The sequence below is a fragment of the Sciurus vulgaris genome (assembly GCF_902686455.1).
Source record: "Sciurus vulgaris genome assembly, chromosome: 7".
Taxonomy (NCBI): Eukaryota; Metazoa; Chordata; class Mammalia; order Rodentia; family Sciuridae; genus Sciurus; species Sciurus vulgaris.
The window spans coordinates 140064197-140083716 of NC_136467.1; the positions used below are offsets into that span (position 1 = coordinate 140064197).

The following is a 19520-nucleotide window of genomic DNA, read 5'->3' on the forward strand; positions in this document are numbered from 1 at the left end:
TGCAGGGCAAGATAGTTTATACCAAATCCCTTTGGCCACACATATGTATAAACCCCAAGAAAACATTGCCACAACAAAAACTCCTCTCTCCAAAGACCTTCTCAAGTGCTCTGAGAACTGCTCACGTTTGGTCCACTAAAGTGCAATTTTATGTCTTTGGCTCTTTATTCTATTATTCAAGTGGATGTACAGAAGAAGAGATTGCACTGCAAGAAGGGTTTTCCAGAAAGATGGCCCCCAGGTGGAGAAATGGGCATCTGATCCTGTGCTCTCCCTCCAGACTCCCTTGGGGGCAGGAGTTGAGGGGCAGAGGTTGCTGAACCTTTGTGAACCAAGTTGCTGAGGTGGCAAAGTTGCAGTCTCTGGTGTGACTCCCGCGGGCTTTTCCCCTTGTAAATCTTCTAGAACGTTGAAGTCGGAGATTCCTTTGCCTCTGCTGCCCCCCTTCTTCCACAGTGTGCTCTCTGTGAATTGGTACTTCTCCACCAAAGCAAACACTTCGAGAAGCCCACCAGGGATTGTCTCAGGTCTGGATAAAGAAGTGAACATCACTCATCAGGGTGAAACATGGCAAGGAAATCAATGGCTCTTTCAGGAACTGAGTTGTGTGTGCTTGGGGTGGCCAGCTGAGTCTGCCACAAGGGAGTAGACAAGAGCCCATCTGCCACCTCCCACCACCCACCAAACTACTCCAACATTTCTTCAAGCTGGACTCTGCAGACACATGCACTGGACAGTGAGTTAGGGACATCTCCCTGCATGGTTTTCCTGTGGCCTGGCTTCCTGCAGCTGTCTGCTCCACATGACTGATGGATGCTGGCTGGGTCATGCTCCTCCAGAGGGCTCAGGTAGCTTCTGTACAGTGCCATTTACTGTCTTTACACAGTTCACCAGTGCTCGACCCAGCCCCTCCGTGTAGCCCATTGGAGACGCTGATGAACCTGACCATTCCTCTTCAGCCTCCAGTCCTTAGCAGCCTGCCGAGCCGTGACACCCTGCCTTTGGGTTCTTCACCTCTGGCTTGGTTCTCCCTCTACTTGCTGATGTTCTCCCTCTTCCATGGTCTCTCTCAGGGTTCACTATTTTGTCTCCTGGGGAACTGTGTGATACTACTCACCAATCCATCATGAGATCCCTAGCAAGTGGCCTTGAAGGATGATTGTTTGGCAATTTGAGGTTCATATCGAGTTACTTTTCAGGATCTTTCCAAGGCTTCTCTGAGAAGGAAGAGGTAGTTAATGCTCTGTCAAGTCAGCTAGTGAGACACTGCTGACACTGTGACTTGGGATATGTCATTCATTGTCTGGTCAGGTGGTAGTTGAAAATGTTACCTATCACTTTTTCAACAGTATGTAACACTGGAGACATCTCTTTTGTTCTTGATGTTTATGTTGTTACTGCCCAACTCTACCAACTGTCTACGAACCAGCAGCCCATGAAGACCCTAGTGGCTGAGCACAGTGGCATGCACTATAATCCCAGCAGCTCAGGAGGCTGAGGCAGGAGGATCACAAGTTCAAAGCCAGCCTCAGCAACTTAGTGAAACTCTGTCTTAAAAAAAAAAAAAAAAAAAAAAAAAAAAAAAAGGCAGTGGGGGTGCTGGAGATGTGGCTCAGTGGTTAAGTACCTGGTACAAAAATAAAAAAATTTAAAAAACCTATGTCTTTGGGCATGTCTGCCATTGCTCTGGTGCTACCTGTGAACATTTCTTAGTTTCTCATGTTCTCTTCTTCTTTTCCACCCACCCAAACATGTATCTTTAAGGTTTCTAGGCAGGAGGGATGTGGCTTTGGTGTAGTTGTGTATGCTGTTGATCTTCTAGTTGGTAGTTCATTTCTCCTATTCCTTAAACTTTCCAGTCGGTACCATTCAGTATGCTTCCAACATGAGAAAGAACCGAAATTCATCTCTTGAAGAACTCTTCCAGTACTTGAAGAGTACTGTGCACTCTTGCTCTAGATTTTAAGAACCTCTAGTCCACAGATAAGATCTCAAACTTACAGTATCCCCAGTAGTTGGTCATTGGTTCCAATAGATTAGGAGTGCCAAAACTGAGTGGGTCAGCCCACCATGGACATCCAGGGCTCGGAAAGAATACGCATGGTTTGGGACTGCAAATTTAAATCTTTAGTTCTTCAAAGGAGTTGGGAATTTTACTTTGTCATTTTGATCTTAAATTAAAAATTTAGAACCTAAAGCTTGGCCTCCCAGTGTCTACGATAAGAAATAGAGCTTGTTCATATCATCCTAAATGAAGTCAACCTTAGTTTTCCACAGATGTTAAGGACAGGTGTGGAGTTAGTGATTTGAAAGTTAAAATCATTTCAAGCCCCAATTTTATTATGCTAAACTCTCCTTCATCATTAAGGCTCTTTAGGATGATGATTATCAAGGAGTGAAACAGACTAGAAAGTTCCTTCCTAACTCCTCCCTAGGAGGAGTACCCCTTGGAATTAGAAAAGTGACCTAAATGTTGAAAGTGCATCCCTAACCTGAAAATCCAAACTCCAAAAACTTTTTGAGTATCATGCCAGCACTCAAAAAGTTTCATATTTTAGATTTTTGTATCAGGGATACACAACTTGGTAAAGATGATACAAATGTTCCAAAACGAGGAAAACTCCCAAATCAAACTCTTCTGGTTCCAAACACACTGGCTAAGGGATACTCAGCCTTAAAAAGACATCAGCAAATGTTGCAAGATACCTAAATAATTCCCCTGAGAAGGTCCAGGGGCCAGGCAATGACTCATCTAGCAAGTGACAGAGCAAATAGAAGGCGCTGAGAACACACGGGGGTCTTCGAGCTTGGTCTTCATGGAAAGCCTTAAGACGATGAGTTCTTAAGACGATGAGACGATGAGACAATGACTCATCTGTCCTTAAGACGATGAGTTCCATATTACTTTACGATGGAGACAAAAGTTGAGAAGACATCAAAGTCCCACCCCTGATTAATTGGAGCCCTCTGAGACCCTGAAATCCAGGAGCAGCGATGGACAAGGACCTTGCCATCGCCTCTAGTGCTCACCTTCCAGGTCATAAACAAATCTAGACTCTGAAAATCAAGCTGTCCCCACAACCTGTTATGAGATTATTGACACCAGAAATCCAAAAACCCCAGTGTGGTGCCCTCACCTCCCCTAGCGTGGGTGACACAAGGAGCTGGCACCTCCTGCGTGTTCCTCAATGGCCGTATTGATTCTGCAGGGTAAGTGGGAGCCAGAGACTTGATTTGGATAAGATGGGGCTGATAAGGCCCGAGATGGGGAACGAGCAGCCAGGGAGGAGAGACAGAGGTGCCATTTCACAGCCGCTATTTTGTCCTTGTCCTTGTTATTCTAGGAGAGAAGGGAAATAAATGTAGTCAATTGTTCCCTTTAAAAAACAAGCTTCTTTTGGGAAGAATTTGTTGTCTGAGCTCAGCAGAGCTGAAAAAGCCAGCATGGAGCATGTCACTTTGTCCTGAGATGTCGTTACAGCTGGTTATTTTCCTGGCCATGTGTGACCTGCTGAGCTGGGACAGCTCTGCTGAGCTGGTAGAATCTGAAGGGTCAGCCTGTGGTGGCCCAAGTAGCCCCTCTGCTTAGAAGGAACAGCGGGTGGGCTGCCCGGAGTCCCGGGACCTGGACTGGGCCATTGGCTGGGTGACTCAAGTTTATCTGCTTTCCTGGGGCTCACCCCGAGCCCTGTGTGTTTGCAAGTGTAGTGTGCGTGGTGGCCCTGGGTCCTGCAGTGTGGCCTCCCTGCCTGTTGCCTGCTCTGAGAGTCAGGGTGGTTGCCGTGCCCTTCTCTGCTCATGCGGGGCTCGTGCCCCTGAGGATTTCCTGTCCTTGGATGACAGGAACAACCGCATCACGGGGCTTTGGCTGAAGGTGAGGATCTGACTTCAGAAATGAACCAGCGCTGTCCGCTGTCCATCACGTGGTTCTCTCTCCGCTGTGCGCCCAGATCGTAGGGAGGTTCAATACAAAGAAGGCAGGAGGAATGAACCAGGCACCCTCCCGAGCGCTGTGGGGGGTGATCCCGTGAGTTCAGGGTACGTCGGCGTGCACTGTGCATGTCGCCACCTGGCGGTGTGGATTCCCTAAGGAGGTGCTGCTCTAGTAGCCGCAGGGTCAGGGGCACCCGGCCTCTCCACACGGGGAGAGAGGGTTTCTATTTGCCGTCTCCTGTTTGCTGGGACTGGGGCACCACCCACCATCATATGGGCTCAGGCACCCCTTTTGTTTGTTCCCGTGTCTGACCAGAATCCCAGCTGGGCTGCTGGGCACCTGTCCTACCCTGCACTCTTACGTGGAATGACCAGAGGGCCAGATTCCTCTTTCTGTGTTCAACATAGAACAAACCAGATCCCTTGAAAGTCTGTCTTGAGATCAAGGTGGGGGCTTCCTGCAGCTGTGTCCCAGGAATGCCTGGGGAGACCCAGGGTCCAAGGACAGACTTTGGGTTGGAATGAGGTAATGGTGTCACTTGCAAGCGAGCATGTGGAAGTCAGCAGCTCCCATTATAATGTCCACAGATGCCCCTCCCCCGGACAGCAGGTGGCCTTACTTGGTGGCTGCAACTTGGGGCTCTGGAGTGCAGTTTAAACAGATGCCCCGGAAAGCCCACCATTTGGCCCCAGACCATCCATGAGTCAGACACGAGAACTGTTGCCCTCAGGATTCTGTCATTGGCATTGGGCTGGTTTTGCTCTGAGTTTTCCATTATTTTGGGTTTTTACTTCTCTCTGGTTCTCCAGATTCCTCTCTGCCCTGCTCTGCCCTCAACTGATGCCCCCATTTGGGACAAAGCTCTGGTACCTTCCTTTCGCCCACTGCAGTGGATGTGTGCTTATTAAGTTTTATCTGTATATAGACTTCTCATCTAAGGAAATAACAAGGGTGGTAGAGGTAAGGGGAAGGTTTATTGGCAATCTATGAAACCATAAAAACAAAACAATGTGGTCTAGTATATTTCCCTGCAGAGCCTAAAGTACCAACCCCTGGGCCACAGAAGCAAAGCTTCTGAGGTGCATCAGCCTTCACGAATATTTACATTCTTTGGCAGAACTTACCATAGAATTTTAAGGAACTTAAGCATGGCCTGAGAGTATCTGAAGGAAGAAAAACAGGAGAGTTGAATTCTTCCTTTTCCTCTCTCTGACCCAGTCCTTGCTTAATAACAAAAATGCCAGTGTTCAGTTCTAAAAGAAATAGCGGTGTTTCTGAGAAAGTTCTCTTTGTTGAGGGAGTCAGATCAGCAGCAGGTTCACACAGCCAGAACTGTTGGGAAGTTAGAAGTGCAGTCTTCAACACTGTCATCTTGGTTCCATCCACCAGAGAGACACCAGAGATCCAGACAAAGGGCATCTGTCCTTGTCTGTGTTCTGATGCTGATTCTCCAGCATTGCCTGTGTGTCCTAGAGTTCAGTCCAATTCTCACACAAGCCACCCGGAGTTGGTGCAGACCCACAGATTAAAGAGAGAGGTCCCCATCAAGACTGTCCTGTTTCTGACACCAGTCACAGTAGGGGTCCTCAGGCCACCCACTCTTACGTCTGACTTTCCTACAAATTGGGGGGGCGGGTTTCCTATGCCCCTCTTTCACATTTCAAAATTTGCTAGAGAAATGTGTAGAGCTCAGAAAAGCTCTGTACTTAGGATTGCAGTTTTATTATAAAAGTGTTCCACAGAAACAACCAAGTGAACAGACCTATAGGACAAGGTGGTGGGAATGGGGACTCAGAACTTGCACGCTTGGCATGCACACCGCTCTCTCAGAACATCAAAATGTTCACCAACCTGGAAACGCCACTGAGCCTTGCTGTCCAGATCTTTATAGGGTGTCTTAGTCCATTTCGTGTTGCTAAAACAAAATATCTGAGGGCTGGATACTTCATAAGAAAAAATAGGTTTATTTTAGCTTACCATTTTGGAGTACCAAAAGTCCAAGTACAGTTGGCCACGTCTAATAAGGGCCTCATGTTTGTTATAACATGGCAGATGGCTTCATAGGGTGGAAACACACCCAAAAATAGCCAGTGGTGCATAGAGCAGAGACCAGAGAGCTGGGGTGGGCTTGCTTCATTCACAAGGTAACTGATCCAGTTACCTTGAGAGCCCTGACCCTCTCACAAGAGAGGAGCATTAATCCCTTCTGAGGGCACTGCCCCGTGATCCAATTACCTCCCACCAGGCCCACCTCTTAAAGGTTTCACCACTTCTCAGTACTGTTAAACTGGGGACCAAACTTCCAGCCCATGAAACTCTAGAGCACAAACTATCCAAACCATAGCACGTGGGGTTTCACTGCTGTGTGTGACTGATTAGAGCATTGGCCTCATGATTGAATTCAGTCTCCAGTCCCCTCCTGTCTTCTCCTCAGAGGCAAGGCTGGCCCAAGTTCCAACCCTCTCATCATTGCCTCCATCCTGAAGCTATCTAGGGACCCACAATGGGCACGTGTCTAGGGGTCTCATTGGCATAACAAAGTCCCTTCTATGGCTTGGGAAATTCCAAAGGTTTTCAAAGCTCTCTGCTGGACACTGGGGACAAACACTAGATGTATTCTTTATGATTTGACACTGCCCATGTCTGCCTGACCTCAGATGGAAAGTCTTTATAGAAATCGCTGCTTTTTATGTGGCTAATAATTCTAAGATTGACTTCAGGGAGATTTTGATCCTTGGCATGGAGAATATTTTGGGAGAAGCTCACCTTAGGGGAACGAGGACATTCTAGATGAGACTGTCAATAGGGGATCATATAATTTATCATCTAATCTAGGACACCTTCAAAAGTACAAAGGAACCAGGGCCTTGAAATCCTCAGCAGATTGATCCCTGCATGGAGCAGCTAAGAGAGTGAGTAAGTGGAGGACTGGAGGGGAGTTTCTCCTCCATGTTTGTGGGCAGAATTCGGGCACATGGCCACACCTGTCACCTGGCTCTTGGGCTAGGAGGTGGGTAGAGGACATGGGTTTTTAAAACACACTTAGGCAGTCTCTAGCAGACCTTCCTGGGATGTGCCAAACAGGCTACTTGCTCAGGACCTTCACATTGTATTCCTACACTATGGACCCTGCTCACCTCACTCCCAAGGTTCCTTCAGGGCTCTGCGTAGAAGATACCTTAACAGAAAGCCACCTTGTCAACCTTGTATGGGACAGGGGGCCTGTTCCTGCCCTGTGCTCCTGCTCTAATCACTAATAATGACTTAACTAGTCAGAGCTTGTATTATAGTTCTCCAGAGAAATGGACCAAGATAATGGATAGATGAATGGATAAAAGGAGATTTATTGTGGGAATAGGCTCATGTAATTATGGAGGCCAAGAAACCCTACCACCTGCTGTCCGCAAGCAGGGGAATCAGGAAGTCATTGGTGTCATTCATTCCAAGTCCAAAGGCCTGAGAATCAGGTCAGCTGATGGTGAGTCCCAGTCCAAGGCCAAAGACACACCAATGAAAGAGGGCTATGGGTATAAGTCCTGGAGTCCCAAGACCTGAGAACCAGGAGCTCTGATGTCTCCAAGCAGAATACAGGTGACCCAGCTCAAAAGGGAAGAGAATTTGTAATTCCTCCAACTTTTTCCTTCTGTTTGGGCCCCAGTGGATTGGCTGATGCTCACCTCCATTGGTGAGGGTGGATCTTCTCTACCTAGTCCACCAATTCAAATGCTAATTTCTTCTAGACAAATGCAGCCCTTAACCCAGTCAAGTTGACACAAAATTAAACACGCTCTTGATTGCATGTAGTAGTAATAGACTCCAACTTAAAGGTACCAGGGAACTCACCCAGTCAACAAAAGAGCTGGAAAAACAAACTGGAAATCAAAGCCCATCTCAGATGGGGTTACAGGGACAATATGCTTTGGATACCAGCACCAGGGCCATCACCATGGAGACTGGCTGCCATGTCACCCATTCAGGAGTTCACCTTCAAGTCACTTCCTCAAGTCATGAATTCCAGGGTGGAGGCATTTGATTAGCTTTGATGCAGTCATGAACCTGTGTTCCAGATGCTAGGGGACAAGGAGGAGAGTGGTCTACCATGGGAAAGGGCATCCTGATTCCCACCTGCATAGGAATTCCTCCAAATGAGAAGTGTTCCTGAAAACCGGGCAATGAGAATAAGCAATGCCCACAAGGACCATCTACAGCTGTGTATGAAATTCTGTTGATGGCAACATTTTTATGATATTATTTAATTTTAAATGTGTATTTTTATAAGTGTTGCTATTAGTCTATATTCCTCTGTAGTTAATTTTCATTTGCTCTCTGGTTTACTTTTGAGACTTTCTCTGTGTTTGATAACAATTTCACTAAATGTGGCTTGACAGGAATTTATTTGTTCTGCCTAGAATGTATTGTGCCTTTTCATTTGAAGATGTTGCCTTCCTTGAGTTCTAGAAAATCCCCAGCCATTATGTTTCCAAATACTGCTTCTATCTTGTTATTTTCTCCAGAAATTCCTATTAGAAATATGTTGGGCTTTTCACTGTTCCTTATCTCTTTCCAGAGAGTGGTGTTTTCTGCCAGTTGACTCTGCTATGTTTGAAGAGGTTTCTTCAAATGCATTATCCAGTTCCTTGATTTTCTCTTCAGTTACATCTAATTTGATATTTAATTCATTTAATTTTCATTTTCAATGGTCACAGTTTTCATGAAGTTCTATTTGGTCCTTTTTCACATCTGTCCTTTCTTTTTGCATACCTGCCTTGTTCTTTTTGCATACCTGCCTTGTTCTTTTTGCATAACTGTCTTGTTCTTTTTCCATGGTGTCTTGCTTTAGGCTTGCTAGCCCTTTTATTGACTTCTCTGCTATTTTAGATATTCTTCCTTTTTAGCCTTGTCCAGAGGCAGTCTACTGCAGTCCCTGTGTCTCCTCTTTCTTATACTCCAACTCCCTCATCTTGAGACTATTTTTTTGTGGGCTAATTTTGTTGTTGTTGTTGTTGAGGGGTTATTTTTAATAGGAGGTTTTCATCTTGTCCTACAATGGTGGTTTATACTGAGTTCTTGGTGCCCTGCTCTGTAAAAATTTCCTTCCAATGTGGTTTTGCATTTGCATCTCTTGGGTGCTTGGCATTTCAGCTAGGGTGGTAGGCAGTGGGAAGACAATAAATTTAAAATAGGAAACCACCTCAAAGTGCTGGCCCAAGTCTCTTCCCCGTGTAAGTGACCTAAGTTGGTCCTGTTTCTTTTTCCTACAAATCTTGAAATCTGCATGTTCTCTGCTGATTCAGGGCCAGGAATTCTGGGAATACAAGTATAAAAATCCAGTTCAAACAGGCATTTGAGAATTAGGTAATTTATTGGCTCATTTTGTTGACAAGCACAGAGGTGGCACGTACATGGTTTGGGCTCTGTATCCACAGAAACCGTATTAGAGGAAGAACCTTTCCCCAGTGTCTTCCCCTTACCTTGTATCTCTGCCCTCTCTAGAACTCTCAAACACAACTACCAGATTGATGGAGCCTTTAGAATTGCAATTCTAAATACTCTGTGGCTCAAAAACTTTCAAAGGCTCACTGTGCCTTAGTAAAATAAATGAATATAAATAAAAATCCAAATCATCGCGTTGGCATTTAGCTCATTCATGTCTCTTCTCTAAGCCCCAGTGGTGTTTATCTATTTACATTGACCTTGACCATGACATTCAGGTTCTGAGTTGTATCTGAATGACTGGTGTACATGTCTCACACCATCCCTTGAATTCTCTAAGTTCCCAGAGGACGGAAGCCATGTCTGATTTATCTCCCTACTTTCCATGATGCTAGGCAGAAGGCACGTCACTGAAGGGCTGCTCCCGTGGACCTAAATTAGTTGAGATGCTCAGACCCCTTGCAGGCTAATCCAGGCGGAGCTTCCTGAATTGTATAGGGTGGCTACATAAGTTTCAGCAGATTCTCACCAGGAAGCACTGGCTTTGGAGTCCTTGTCTTAGTGCAAGCATAAGAGCTCAACCCAGCTGCATCCTGGCAGCACAAATGGTATACACAGCAAGAGAATGTGTCCCAGGCACAGTGTCTCCCCCTCCCCCTGCCACATTCCTGGGCTTCCTTCTTGGACCCCACTCCGTACAACTTCCTGTAGGATACACTCCTGTCCCAGCAGCTATCATCAGAGGCTCGTGCAGCTTCAGGATGGTGCGTTTGAAATGCAGTGAGTCCTGCCTGGCCATCACCTGCTAATGAGAATACGATGCTTTCCAAGTCCAGTGGGCATCTTGTCACATCCCTCTAGAGGTCCTGCATACAGCAGGTGCACAACATACATCTCTTGCTTTGATGTGTCCAAGAGTATGCCCAGGACTGGCCCCAGGATGGACAAAATGGAGTAGTGCATAAAGCAAAGCATTCAAGTAAACAAATGGGAACCCAAGGGAGCTGCTGAGTGACCACGTGTGTCTATGGCGGCCTTGATCATCACTATTCTAAGCCTGGTTCAGTGCCTGGCATGTCGCAAACTCTCTGTGTCAGTTTTTAAATGGAGGAATGAATGAGTTAATGATGAGTTGATCTCCTCCAACAGATTACAACAGCAGTGAATTAAAAACAGCCTGCAGGAAGCATGAGCTTTATGTGAGCTTCCAAGACCTGGGATGGCAGGTGAGTCCTCTGGGCAACAGGGAGGGCAGAGGTCCAGCAGCCATCGCCATAGTCCTGGAGCTTCATGGGTGCGATGACCCCTTCTGTGGAAGTCCTGGCAGCACTCGCCAATTCTCATGCTGCTGGAGTGAGACAGGAAGGCCTGGCCTGCTGGCGGGCCAACCACCCACTGATACCTTTCAGGGTTCCCTAGCTCTGTGATCCCTCAATCTCAATACCCATTTCTGCAACATGCTTACCTCCTCCTTTCAAAGCCACAGGGCATATATTTATTTGAGTATTTAAACAAAGTTTAAAGTTGTTTTGAAACAGGGTTGGAAAAAACTATCTAAATGGTTAGCTTCCAATGACTATAAATTCATTCACCCCACCTAGTCAGAAGAGCACAAGAAACACCACTAGTTTGTAAGTAGCATATTTAGTCATAGGTGATGAGCGACGGAAGGCAGTTTTTATATGAGGGTGGCATTCCTTTGACAAGAGCAATGTGGGCTCCTGGAGAGAGTCCTTTGGATCCAAGTACAGACGGTCCCTGGCTCACGATGTCCCTTTATGATGGTGCAAAAGCAATATGCGTTCAGTAGAAACTGCGCTCCACATCTGAACTGGGCGGCAGCAGCGAGCCGTCACCCCGTCAGCCCCACGATCTTGAGAACAGCTGCTACTCCAGAGTGCTGTTTCCCAGCCAGGGTGCTCTGTAGGGTAGGTGTCAGTGCTATTTTCAACTCCCAGTGGCTGTTTTGGGATGATGCAACCCCATCATTAATTGAGGAGATCCATACGTAAGGCTGGCCACGCGTGCGATCCCGGGCCTAACGGTTGGGTAGCAGCTGAGGCCATGTGGGCCTGTGGAAGGGCTGAGGGTTTGGGAGCCAGACTGACCAGGTTCCCACCTAGACGTGAACTTGGACAGATTCCCGAGCCTCCCCGCACCAGCCTTCCAGCCCACGCAGCATGCGCACCACCTCCTCCTGGGGTTGCTGAGCACAGATGCTGCGGAATGTTCATCTGTTGCTTCCTTTTGCTTTACCGTCAAGGACTGGATCATCGCCCCCAAGGGCTATGCCGCCAATTACTGTGATGGAGAATGCTCCTTCCCACTCAACGCACACATGAATGCCACCAACCACGCCATCGTACAGACCCTGGTGAGTGCTCAGGCCTTTCCCCGTGTAAGTGGGATTAAACCCAGACCAGTTTTCATTTCTAACGGGACCCTTTTCCCTGTTTTGGAACAGGTTCACCTTATGAATCCTGAGTATGTCCCCAAACCCTGCTGTGCACCAACTAAACTAAATGCCATCTCAGTTCTTTACTTTGATGACAACTCCAATGTCATCTTGAAAAAATACAGGAACATGGTCGTAAGAGCTTGCGGATGCCATTAACTCAAAGCCAGCTGCCGCGTGCACAGAGCCCAGCTGGGATCCTGGATTATGTCTGCCTTAAAAACGCGAAGCAGCACAGTGGGAGCGGGAAGCCGAGACTGTGACCCCACCCCACGCTGGTGCCTTACTGCTCTGGGAAGATTTTAAAAGGACAGTAATAATTCGCTCACTTCGTAAGTGCCGTGAGTCGTGGTTGGTCTGTAGGAAGCTGAGTCTGTGTTTGCAGCACGAGGTCTGACAACGCAGACACCCAACTTTGGAAAGGCGCCCCCCCCCAAAGAAGACCCACCCAAATTAGTGTTAGCTTTAGATGGTGGGTGTCAGTGAGTGAATAGGAGAAAGAGAACTTTGAAGGAGTAGAAGTATTCTTGGCTCAAGTATTATTATGTGTCAAAGGTAGCTTTCACAGATGTCATAGAAATTGAGGGGGGAGACCTGTCGTCTTAGATCTCCATCCCAGGAAGGCCATTTTCATACAGGATTAGTAGCCAGGATGGTGACCAGGGCTCCACAGAGGTGCCTCTTGTCCGAATCCTTGCTGTTCCCGTTTGTGCTGGGGTTTCGCTGGCGTGAAGATGTACTTATTTCAGTCAAAACAAACCGTATGTCTCCGCACACCCGCCCTCTCCCCTGTGCTATATTCTCACTAGAACCAAAAGTCCCTGCGTCAGCCTTTGAGGTGAGGCCACAAGCGGAGGCCGGGGGAGGCATTTGCTGCAGCCTTCGTCTTAACCACATCACAGCTGAAAGCAGTTCCGCACCTCTTCTTGATACGGCTGGCTCTTTGGAAAGCACATTAACTTCAGGAACGCTGGCTCTCCCATCCCATCTCCTTCATGAACGAGGATCTTTGCCTCTCACTATACGAATACCATGTAACCGGCTTGGGCCCAGAAGGGGAACCCCAGGAGGAAGGGGCGCCTGACTTTAAGAATGGGTGTGTGGAGATGGGCCTGCTGTTGATGAACAGAAATCAGTTTCCTCTTGTAGAAAGTAAGACTCAGATTAAATCTTAGAATATTTTTTAAATGTCTTTTTCACAATCATGTACTGGGAAACCAATTTCATACTAAACTGATTAAATAATACATTTATAATCTATAACTGTTTGCACTTACAGCTTTTTTTGTAAATAGAAACTATAATTTATTGCCTATTTTATATCCATTCTGCTGTAACATTTAAGGAAAGACCAGACTATAAAAAAAAAAAGTTTATTTAGAAAGTATAGTGTAAACAAATTGTACCACTTTGATTTTTTTCTTTTAATACAAGACTCATAATGCAAACCTGAAGCCACTCCTGGTGGCTGGGCTTCTCTAGAAAGTTGTTTTTGTTTTTTGAAGGACATCTGTGAACCACACCTGATAAATAAAGATTTCCTTTGAGGCAGAGGCTGGTGGAGAGGCTGCTTTGTTACCGTCTGCCTCAGTCGACGTGGTCTTGCTTCGAGATTCCAACCACCAGCTGCTCTGTGCCACGTGGGATGACGCCCTGTGCACGGGGGTCAAGAGGGGGCTGGACACAGGTGGTTATCATGAGAGGTGTCTTAACAGAGCTCCACCCCCAGGGGCTTACGTCGGAGGGTGAGGGGAAGGATGCCTAGTAACCAGCGTGGCATGAGGAGGGGATGCTGGCACTGACATCTGGGCACGTGGCCAGCGCAGCCCTGCCGACGTCAGTCTTTGGTCTTGAGGTCCCTCTGTTCGTACATTAGAAAGTCGACCTCCTCGAAGGCAGACAAAGTACAGCAAGTTCCTAGAAGGGTGACTGAGGAACGGAATCGGAAACTGTTTCTCCTGGGGGCTCCAGGGCCTCCCTGCTCCCTGGATTCCCAGGCCTGGGAAAGCCCATCTGGTCCTGTCACCCCAAGTGGCGGACACAGCCGGAATCCTCCCACCAGTGGACAGGGTAGTTAGGACCAGACGCGTGGACCTTTCCACACCCCCACTTTGTATGGAAGACATCAAATCTGAACGTTCACAGGGACTCGGGCTTTGTGTTCACATGAGCAGATAAAACCTTTTGTCCGTGTGAAGCAAACGGGAGTTCCCTGTGAACAACTGATCAGAGGAGCGTCAACGCACGTACAAATGACGGCCTCGGCACAGCTGCTGGGGTGTACCCACGGTATCACTGCAGTCAGTATGGGGGGCCTCTGTCCATGAGAGAAGTACTGACAGAACAGGACTCAGCAGAGGCCATGGAGGTCTCTTCCCAGGGGAAGGGGCTGTTCTGAAATCTGCTCCAAGCTACAAACCAGCCATATGATTAACAAATCAGTTGTGACCTTCCAGTCAATTCTGCCACAAGGCCACCTTTCCAGAACTCGGGGGCAGTGCAAAGAACTATGCTTTTTGGATGATGCTTTTGTTAAAAATCATTTGGGAGCCCAAAATAGTCCAGTAATTTGATTTTCCTTGACTATTTTAGTCTCAAAGGAAACCATTTAATTTTGTCAAGAAAAGGTTAGAGGGGATGGATCGCCACTGAAAATATTTCATTTGCACAGTGACCATGAGTTGCACATTTGCTTAGAGGAACTTAAAAAAGAATCCATAGAGCATGTTGGCTTAAAAAACACATGAAGAAGGTACCACAAGTTTCATACATTCTGCTTTCTGAATAAACATTGCTTGAACCCTGGATGTCCGTACAATGTGACTCCTGTACACTGGGTGTGGGCGGCCAGGCAGGACAGGTGACTTCCAAGTGGGTTCTACAATTCGTCTTTTGCCTGGCGCAGCACAAAGTGGTGTAAGGACTCGAGGTCTCTACCTCCACTGTGCTCACTGATTTTTTTGCCTCCTCGGAAAAGCAACAATGTGGGATAGCCTCGTACCTTTAAAACGGGAATAAAAAAAAGAAAGAAAGATTGGAAACCATCCATCTGAATCACCCACAAACTACTTCTTAAAACCCCACTGCCTGGGAATTTCCATGACCAATATTTGGAACTGGATAGATCATTAAAGGACCAGATAGTTCAGAAAGCAAACCTTGAAGGCTCTACACTTACTTTTTAACCCAAATTACATTAAGGATTAGTGTCAAAGGAATGGCTTTACCCTAAAGTGGAGCCTCTTAATCGTTAACGTGCATTTGATCGCTGGGGGGATCTGGGGCAGGGCCTGGGCATCTGCATTCTTGATGGGCTTCCAGGGGAAGCCTTGTCCTTCTGCAAAGCACCCGGGAATGCATTTTCCAGCTGCAGCTCACCCCTTTTCTCTTAAAAATTTCAAGGCCCAACAAGCAGCTAGCATCTATTAGTGATAAGTAAACTATGTCTGCGTCCCATCCTTCTCAACCTAATGAGGTCATAACCTTGGAGGCTCCAAATGCACTTTAATAATAAGAGGCTGGGGTTCAGTGGTGGAGCGCTTGCCTAGCACACACCCTGGGTTCAATCCCCACCACTAGAAAAGAAGAAAAAGAAAAGAAATAAAAATATAGATCACAAAGCCCCTGGGCCATTATATATGAACAGCTGGGAATGAAGGTGACGGCTCCCCCGGCACAAGCTGGCCCAGCCACTGTCCTCTAGGGTGCGGGGTATGGCTGGAGGCTGAGCCCTCGGGATTTAGGACCAGCAGTGGTGCTGGTGTCCTCTGCACTCGGTTATGGCACAGCTTTAGACTCAGCTGGACGCAAACCCCTGTTGAAGGTATCCAGCTATTTAAAAAAGCAGACCGAGCAGGTCCGCCTCACCTCAGAGAGAAGCTTCCGCCTCTCACAGCAAAACGACTCAAAGGGTCACTAGCAGTGCTTTGCTGGGGGGACGAGGGCGGAGTCCAGGACACCTGCCCCCAGTTCCTGGCCTACCCACCGAGTACTTGCTGCAGATGTTCCGCTCGGCAGTGCAGTCGACCTCAGCGATCTTGACGTCGGCCAGACCTGGGAATTCCTTCTGAGCGAGCACCTCCCACGTGGGAGCCAGATTCTTACAATGACCACACCTGGGAACAGAGCGTGAGGGCTGTGTTGAGGTCCTGGGTCAAGGTCACTCACCCATCTCGCTGCCAGGGCTTGTTGCTTCTGCAGGAAACAGTCAACAATCGCCTAGAAATTTCCAAAACGTCCAATTCTCTCGCTGGGTGGACACTAACTCTTCCCCTTCCACACCTGCTCTCATGCTACACAAGGAATTCAGTCAATCCAGATAACTGGATAGAACTGAGCCGGTGTGAAAAGTGTAGATTTTGAGACCATTTCCACGCTAAGGTGAATGGGGCTAGCGGGCTTATGCAGGCTGTGAGCACTAGGGGACAGACAGGAAGCGAAGCAGAGTCTGCAGAGTTTCTTAAAAAAAATCACTTGAATTCTGAGAACATTTTAGACATGATTGCTTAGGGTCTTAAAATTTCACAACTTCAAAGCTGTCTTGACACTTCAGCAATTTGTAAGACACCACTGCAGAGTTTAGTAAGACCCTCCCTTCTCCCCTGGGTCAACTCCCTCTTCTTCCTGACCCTCTCCCACAACATGGGCTGCTCCCCTTCAATGAAAGGGATCTTCTTTCTGCATTCCTGATCTGTATTGCTTTAGAATTTTTTTTAAAAACAGAGAACAATCCTGAGGGCATTATGGACCAGCGTGTTAAAATCACACAGCTTGTAGAAATCCTGTGCTCACTTCCTGTCCCTGCCACCATGGTTCTTTCCAAGGACCTGGAGTGAACAAGCTCAGGGACAAAGAGAGACACTGGGTGCCCTTCCCTGTGCAGGTCCGGGTGGAATCTGCCATCCTCCTAAACACTGCCTGGCCTGATTGGGGTGTTTTACTTGTGAAGACAAAACACTGTTCCCGTTTGACAGCTGAGAAACTGAGGTTCCAGGGAATCAAAGAACATGCAGAGTTACAGCAGGTTAGGGTGGGTCTCCTGTTCCCCCCACATTGTCCGGCTGTCTTGGCCTCAGATGATTTGCTCTCCATTCACACTCTGGTCCCCAAGGACCGTGTGGCAGGAACGTTCAGGTAACTGGGTCACATATTGAATGGCTCTAACAGAAAGCCGAGCTCTACTGGGTTTCTCTATCATATCATTAGAAAGAAAGAGAGGAGCAGAGCTACATGGTGATGGTCATTGTTTAACTCCAACAGCAATCAGTCTGGAAAAGCAGCCAGATGCCACAGACCGTGTCTTGTGTGGGCCATGTAAATCACCTCCATTTTTTTGTAGATTGAACTGTAAAATAAATCAACCTCTTTCTCTACGAACAATTTTGAGTGCCACTGAACTTTAGCGTATTTGAATAGAGGGGCACGATGAGAACCTTTCCTGATTTCCCCCATGACCTACGTGTGGATGGGGAATCTGCCAGGGTCAAGTCCGGAGGGTTCGCTCGTGAGTTGGGAGACAGGCTGTGACCTGAGCACAGGAGGAGGAAGGATGCTCTACAAGCAGCCACTCACCACGGAGCATAAAACTTGATGAAAGTTATTCCTTCTGCAATGGTGTCATCAAAGTTCTTTTCGGTGAGTGCCAACACAGCGACCTTCCAGGGAAGAGAGAGCCACAGTTGACATATGTCACTTCGGGTACAGCAGCACAGAAATAAAAGATCAGTCACTTCTTTAAAACACTGCTCGGCATGCCCCAGTAACCCAAAAATACCTATGTCACTTGCACTGCACAAGGGCAGGCTATGGCCTCTGAAGGGCACAGGAGCTGCTGTCTTACAGGAATCGGGACAAGGGGGAAATGCCAGGAAGATACCCCAGACCTCCGTCCTTCCCCCAGTCGGCCCAGGGTGGGGCTCAGGTGCAGACGGCAGCTCCCAGCCTGGGTGGGAGCTGAACCGGCCCCTCACTGGGCGACCTGAGGCTTCCTGTGCGCTGCCTTCCTCCCGTCCCATCCACGTGGCTGAGGGAGCCCCACTCTTCCCTGTCTCCTGTGCAAAGTCAGTGTGCAGTGCCCTCCAAGCTGTGGCAGGAGGATTTCCAGGGCAGGACCCCACGGCAGCCCGCTTCACGGCAGCTGTACCTGGACTGTTCTTTATGGCAATGCGTCTGTGCACGTCTCCGGAAAGGGCTCCAGGACCCTCTCCTGACAGCAAGACTATGGGTCTTCACTGCAGCTCAGCGAACCAGGGACTTAGCGGCCATGGGGCACGTGGGACACTGCCCTCCTCCACTACGTCCAGAAACACACCACTGCTCCCACCCGGAGTCCCACTTAACGGTGGAAACCATATCATAAATAGAAAGTCTGTGATGAAAACATCCACAGCACCTACTTATTCCCGATTTGGAGTGACCTTATGACCACCATGACACACACACCGCTCTTACGCATGTCGTCATAATAACTACAGAATCGTTTGTTTACTTCTGAAACCAAAACTTCAACTTCTAACCAACACCCAGGCCAGCCCCGACCTATATGAGTCCAACCAAGGATTGGATCATGGAAGCGAGGAGGCCCCTTGTGGCCCCTGCCCTGGAAGGAGGCTGCAGGGGTTCCATGGGTCTTTCCAGTTCCAGACAACTGGGGCTTCTTGGGGGAGCAATGGCTCCAGTGAGTAGCGTCCTCTTGCACACGTGTTGAGGGCCCAAAGTGACCGGGTCGCTGTCCCTTCCCCTGGCACTCCCATGTCTCACCGTCCCAGGTAAAAACTTGGCATGTTATGAAGTCCTGTCACCCTTGGGAAGTGCAGGGCACTAGTTCCAGGACACCCACATCGGTGGATCTCAAGTCCTTTATATGAAATGGCACAGTATTTACAGAACCTAACACATGCTCCCGTGAGGCTTCATATCACCTCTAGATGACTCACGATAATACACGCAATTGCCACATGAATAGTTGATTCACTGTTGTTGAGGGACTAATGATAAGAAAAAGGTCTGTGCGCGCTCAGTACAGGTGCCATTTTCCTTCAATTAGTGTTTTCTGTGGCTGAACCTGTGAATCTGGAGGGCCGACTGAACTCGGCTTTGGAGATGTCGACAGACCCCTCAGTATTGGTAGATGAGAAATCGAGGCAATGACCTCCTGGGGAGCACACAGGAGACTCCCCTTGAGCAACCTCATGTGAGCCCGTGGCTTCGGCGTCCGTTTCCATGGAAAGCTGATGACCTATGACCTCACTCATCTGTGCAGACCTCCTGCCGGGGCTCCAGACTCCTGTATGTAACCGTCCACTGCACATCCCCACCTAAACACAAGGCCTGGACACCAACACCTTGAAGCCACACCTCTCCCCTCTGCTCTGGTCCTTACCTATGCTTGGAGCCATCATCCACCAGATGGTCCAGAAACTTGAGCACCGCCTGGGACCCCTCCAGGGACAGTGCTCCCTAGAGCAGGACCCTCACCCTTTCTCCTCCTGTGTCCCCACTATCACAGCCTTAGTTGGGGTCCTATCTTTCGTGGTCTAAGGCAATAGTTCATCTCTCACACCTGCAGCTGCAGGTCACCTCTCCTTGTTTCACGTCACTTGAAATGCTCTGGGGACACCCTAGAAATCCAGGGAGCCCTGGGCTGGCTGACCAGGACTCCTGCACTCAGCTCCGGCCTCACCCTCCAGTGCACCTCGG

The 19520-nt window shown here is 48.2% G+C and overlaps 2 protein-coding genes across 2 annotated transcripts in view; one reads left to right on the plus strand and one right to left on the minus strand.

The window, feature by feature from the left end:
- BMP6 (bone morphogenetic protein 6) overlaps nucleotides 1–12496 on the plus strand; it is a 156110-nt gene extending 143614 nt beyond the window's left edge. The window contains exons 5-7 of the mRNA XM_079147535.1: nucleotides 10517–10593; nucleotides 11631–11741; nucleotides 11832–12496. Of these exons, the coding sequence (XP_079003661.1) occupies nucleotides 10517–10593; nucleotides 11631–11741; nucleotides 11832–11981 (338 nt within the window). The 3' untranslated portion in view covers nucleotides 11982–12496. The remainder of the gene's footprint in view (nucleotides 1–10516; nucleotides 10594–11630; nucleotides 11742–11831) is intronic.
- Nucleotides 12497–14349: 1853 nt separating this feature from the next.
- The window catches only part of TXNDC5 (thioredoxin domain containing 5), a 28330-nt gene continuing 23159 nt past the window's right edge, over nucleotides 14350–19520 (minus strand). The window contains exons 8-10 of the mRNA XM_079147536.1: nucleotides 17394–17476; nucleotides 15808–15937; nucleotides 14350–14823 (exon numbers count right to left, since the gene is read on the minus strand). Of these exons, the coding sequence (XP_079003662.1) occupies nucleotides 14701–14823; nucleotides 15808–15937; nucleotides 17394–17476 (336 nt within the window). The 3' untranslated portion in view covers nucleotides 14350–14700. The remainder of the gene's footprint in view (nucleotides 14824–15807; nucleotides 15938–17393; nucleotides 17477–19520) is intronic.